The following is a 5,786-nucleotide window of genomic DNA, read 5'->3' on the forward strand; positions in this document are numbered from 1 at the left end:
ATATGTATATACTACAGAGGATGTAGCGATATTAATATTTGAAATTATCATTCACGGATACATGGGCAAAGTTTTTCTCCCGATTCAAAAAGCCCGTCTATCAGGGTCTTTTCAGACAACCCCCAATACCAAATATGTGAGACACCTGTTCCTCTCGTACTGAGCTGTATTCTTATTGCTACCAGATTTGATTCATTAGTATCGTTTACGCAGATGTGCTGCATTTATAAGACAACTTTCCAACAACATTGCTCAAAGAATCTGCTAACGCAGGTCCAAATTGTGGGTACTGTATGTCAACTGCTTAAGAAATTGATTTCTAGCAACATAGCATAACATCTAGCAACATAGCAGCAATGTAGATTGTCTGCGTCGATTATTTCGCGTTAACAATCGTTAGGCATTTATTGATATAGTACACAATATCAATGTTCTAAATTCTACAAGTTAAACTTTTAGATTGTAGTTGTAGTTAGGCGACCAGGGTCAAAGTAGTTAGGCTACCAGAGTCAAACTCATTGGAAAATACATTGATAAGATGGAGCACTCAAATCTGATTCTAAATTAGATATTATCAGTACCTCGCACCGATAAAACCACTAACGCCAGTCCTTCAAGTACTCTAGGTAGTCGTCATATTGAGCCTCTAGAAGGTCTGGTTTGGGTTTGAAGACGGCGAATGTTTCATGTCCAACAACTTCCTCGATCTGGTGATATAGCAACACAATGTACGTAGAATTAAAAGTTATAAATTCTGCATTTTAAGACCAAAGGTTCACTTACTTCCGCAGAGCAGGCGATGTTTGGACAGAGAATCATGAACGATCTTTCATTGCAAGGTGCATGCCTGTGAACTGAGACTCGACTATTCAATGCTCGACGGGTACAAACTACAATGAAGCTTACGTACTAGACTCTCAGGCAATACACAGAGCCTGGAATTAAATTTTACGTACGAAATACATGCCAGAGATACAAAGTGGGAGCCATGCATATGATGTATATACAATTATTAGTTATCACTGGCTAGCTAGTAGTCACTTGCTCGATCAAAAGACTGCCTTAGACCATACACGACAGATTGCAGCCAAGTGCAAATTGGTGTCACCTATCCCCCGTGTGAGTAGTAAAAGATACGGAGGCAGAGAAGAAGACAGGAACGTAGACTTGTACACTTCTCAACACCCATGCGCATTCAAGGGCTTCCTTAACAAAAGAGCGCGGTCCTTAATGGATTGAGTGTGTTCAAGAGAATACAAACGGCACGAGCTCGGAAATTTACTCGCTTGAACCGTCCAAACTCACGGGGCGGAGTAGTGAAAATACTTTGAGACGCTCTAGAACATCAACACTGCATGATCACACCTTGTTGTAGTATTTTTCGAACACACCTTGTCGTAGTATTTTTCGACCACATGGTACCATGGTCGCTGATAGTCATGGATGGCGAGCACACCGGTTTTCGGCCTGACATATGCAAGAGCTTTCAATGCACACGCGACACGGAAGCGTCCATCTACCAAAATAACATCATAGTACTCATTGGGCAGGTAGTCGAGGATGTTGACGTATTTGTGGTAGTTGAAGAAGCCGGTGTGATTGCCCTGTTAATTGAAAACAATCACACAGTGGAATTGAACAAACGGAAGCAATAACTTCAACTCGCGCGATCGAAAGATGCGCAGCAAGGGCCACAGTATATACGAATAACAACACACAAGAGGCTGAGAGTCTGAGAGTCTTGGACCTGGCCCCGCTGGGATCTGGTTGGGTGATTGAGCACACTTCCACATGCAACCTTGAAGCAAAATTCACGTGAAATTCTACTTACGAGCCTCCCTGCGAAAGAGGTTTTGCATGTAGGTATGTAATCTGATGGGGTTTTAACCCCTACTGTGCTTATCACTATAGACACTCTGGACATTCCACAAACACTTCTAAACAATACGAGATACATACCTCGGCGTGCGAAGAAATTATACTGTCATAGAGCTGAATTGGAAAAGAAAGAAAGCATGTTACATTATTGAGCAAAGACCAGGCCGGATCGTGGAATGTAGTAGATAGATACATTACCGTATTAAGATGGGAAACGAAGTATTGGTATGTAGTGAGTAATGATAACAAGAACCATTGGGGCACAGAGTTTAAACATTGAATTGGTATGTAGTGAGTAATGATAACAAGAACTATTGGGGCACAGAGTTTAAACATTGAATTGGTATGTAGTGAGTAATGATAACAAGAACTATTGGGGCACAGAGTTTAAACATTGGATTGGTATGCAGTGAGTAATGGTAACAAGAACTATTGGGGCACAGAGTTTAAACATTGAATTGGTATGTAGTGAGTAATGATAACAAGAACTATTGGGGCAAAGAGTTTAAACATTGTATTGGTATGCAGTGAGTAATGGTAACAAGAACTATTGGGGCACAGAGTTTAAACATTGAATTGGTATGTAGTGTGTAATGATAACAAGAACTATTGGGGCACATAGTTTAGACATTGAATTGGTATGTAGTGAGTAATGGAAACAGGAACCATTGGGGCAGAGAGTGAAATGCGCACTTACTTATATATCGCTTTGCACAATGTGCGAATATGGCGAAGGTGAATAGCATGCGACATCTTTTGCGTAATATGTATTTGTACATATTTTGCGCATTGTGTATTTGTACATCTTTTGGGTATTATGTATTTGTACATCTTTTGGGTATTATGTATTTGTACATCTTTTGCGTATTATGTATTTGTACATCTTTTGGGTATTATGTGTATTTGCACATCTTTTTGGGTATTATGTATTTGTACATCTTTTGCGTATTATGTATTTGTACATATTTTGCGTATTGTGTATTTGTACATCTTTTGCGTATTATGTAATTGTGAATCTTTGGAAAGCCTTAAAGCGATTGTACACATTCCCCGCAGCAGTGCAATTCTATTCTATTCGATGTTTGGGCGAGGAAGGCGCAGGCGATTTAGAGTCAAAGCTCAGCAGATCAGAAAGCGCTAATGCATTGTAGCTATTACCCCACGATGCATGAATCGAAATCAGAAAGACAGCCTGGTTTGGCGTCAATGAGGCCAGTGAAGAAACTGTGGAAGCTGCTGTGAAAACGATCACTATGAAGACTTGCAACTACGGTTCACGATTCAACTGTCGAGGAGACACCCATCATGGGCAATGGGCAATGTATCTATTTCAAAGAGGTTGAAAGAATCACAAACACTCTACAGCTCAGTGTGTCACAAACAAACTACGGTACACTGACACTCAACTGGCGAGAAGACACCAGTCATGGACAATGCCATTCCAAAGAGGTTGAAAGAATCACAAACACTCTACAGCTCTTAGGGTTTAGGGTTTGTGTGTGTCACGTGCACCATAGACGTCTCCATTCGCTCCAACAGCGCCCGCAGCACAGCCGAGATACCCAACGTAACGCAACACAACACTACGCAACAAAACGCAACGCAACACAACACAACGCAACGCAACGCAACGTAACGCAACACAACGCAACGCAACGGCATAGAAGGCACAACACATACCGGTACACCATAGGGCCCAGACAGGGCATTGCGCATGGGACAGAAGTAGTCCAATTGGCCGGTGGACTGGCCGCATTTCACGTGGCTGGTGTTGAGCATGATGTTGCACCACTCCTCGTTGTTCTCAATAGACGTCATGTGTTTCACCTGTGGGTGGCGTGTGCGTCGGCTGAGTTGAACATTCTGATACGCCGTGCCTACTTAGACCTCCAGAGTAACGCATAAGGCCTTGAATAGACTACAACAATCGCTGCAATTACGTATAGTGTGAGGCTAGACGCTACTCGAACTGCCCATACATTGCAGATTTATGGCTATATAAGAATGGTGGACAAATTTCGAGCCTCTCATTATTGGACAATACATGCACATTCTCACACACTGTAACAGCTCATGGGTAGAAGTGCACAAGGTAACAACATGATAGTCTTACGCATGGCAACTAGGTATTCGCACACACATGAGTTACTGACATGTAGTATACACACTGTGCACAAGGTGACCACATGATAGTCTTACGCATGGCAACTAGGTATTCGCACACACATGAGTTACTGACATGTAGTATACACACTGTGCACAAGGTGACCACATGATAGTCTTACGCATGGCAACTAGGTATTCGCACACACATGAGTTACTGACATGTAGTATACACACTGTGCACAAGGTGACCACATGATAGTCTTACGCATGGCAACTAGGTATTCGCACACACATGAGTTACTGACATGTAGTATACACACTGTGCACAAGGTAACTACATGATAGTCTTACGCATGGCAATTAAGTATTTGCACACACATATGTTCCTGTCTTCAAATAGCACGCATTCTACTTAACTTGATAAGTCCCCCTGTACGGCACATCAGCCAGCAGTAGCGATTAGCCTTAGGGTTTTAGGGTTTACCTCACGAATACACATACCTGGTCATAGAACTGATATGTGCTGCCACCCGTGCCCCATTCGAGATACTCCACACTGCTGTTCAGGTAGCTCTATTGAACACAATAGCACAAGCACAGCGCATTAGCAGACCATGGAGATGTACTTTAAAGCAATAGAATGTGATTTAACTAGGCTGATAGCGATTAGAGCTGCACCCCGCAACAGCTGTGTAGCAGAAAAGGTTCGCACATTGTCTACTGATAGCTTACTCTTCACTCATGACCAGTCGATTCCTCAGCGATCGAAAGAGTGTCAACACAATACGTGACTAAACATACACTCCCAATTGATGCACATCCGCATACGTAATACAGAACAAATGTTAATACCAAGTCCCATGGTAGCTTAACTGAACATACATTCCAAATTCATGCACATAGTGTTACTACCAAGCTCCAAGTGTAGCTTAACTAAACATACATTCCCAATTCATGCACATAATGTTAATACCAAGTCCCATGTGTAGCTTAACTAAACTTACATTCCCAATTCATGCACATAGTGTTAATACTAAGTCCCATGTGTAGCTTAACTAAACATACATTCCAAATTCATACACATAATGTTACTACCAAGTCCCAAGCTAAACATACATTCCAAATTCATAAACATAATGTTAATACCAAGTCCCAAGTGTAGTTGACGAGTCACTCCAATATAACCAACATGACCTCAGGACTATTCTACATCAGTGCAGGGCGAGTGCGTACAACAAGACTACACCCATTCATACAGCACTAGTGCCATCGCTTGCCCTACCCTAAACAGCGTCTGGATCTCAGACGCCATCATCAGGGTCATGCGAGGTTCGTTGTCGTGGGCTTGCTTGCAGATGTCCGTTGGGTATTGAATCCCTCCTCCGTACAGCATGCTGCCTGGTTTGAACTGCCCTCCATGGTACTCCTCGTATTCTGGGCGAATGCAGCCATGCCGGTCACATGTGGGCTGTCCGGGGGTCATCTGGAGGATCTGCTGCGCGTGTTGCTGCTGTTGCAGTAGTTGCTGTCTGAGCGACTGTACTTCCTGTTGCAGTTGCAGTTGCTGCGCCTGCTGTTGCTTGTCGTGTTGCTGCAGTTGAGCTTGGCATTTTGCTGATGAGTCGTCTACTACTTGCACTAGAAGTGGCAGAGAAAACGAATGGATTCTATCAGAGGGCGGTGTGGCAAACAATTGTCTTTGGATTGCATGGTCATAGTACACTACGAGAGAACACACTCGAAACCACGGGATACCCTCAATGAATGCGACAAGAGGTGTTTATAACCAATTGCCTTGGATT

At 42.9% G+C, this 5,786-nt stretch overlaps 1 protein-coding gene across 1 annotated transcript; it reads right to left on the reverse strand.

The window, feature by feature from the left end:
- Positions 1–367: 367 nt before the first annotated feature.
- SARC_10449 (hypothetical protein) lies at positions 368–5,623 on the reverse strand (the record flags this gene model as incomplete). Its single annotated transcript, XM_014295510.1, has 6 exons — positions 368–707; positions 1,392–1,604; positions 1,960–1,992; positions 3,559–3,705; positions 4,486–4,557; positions 5,267–5,623. Coding segments are annotated over 6 exons (930 nt in total), but the record flags the coding sequence as incomplete, so codon positions are not given.
- Between the last annotated feature and the right edge of the window lie 163 nt (positions 5,624–5,786).

The sequence above is a fragment of the Sphaeroforma arctica genome (genome assembly GCF_001186125.1).
Source record: "Sphaeroforma arctica JP610 unplaced genomic scaffold supercont1.1253, whole genome shotgun sequence".
In the NCBI taxonomy this organism is placed as follows: Eukaryota; class Ichthyosporea; order Ichthyophonida; genus Sphaeroforma; species Sphaeroforma arctica.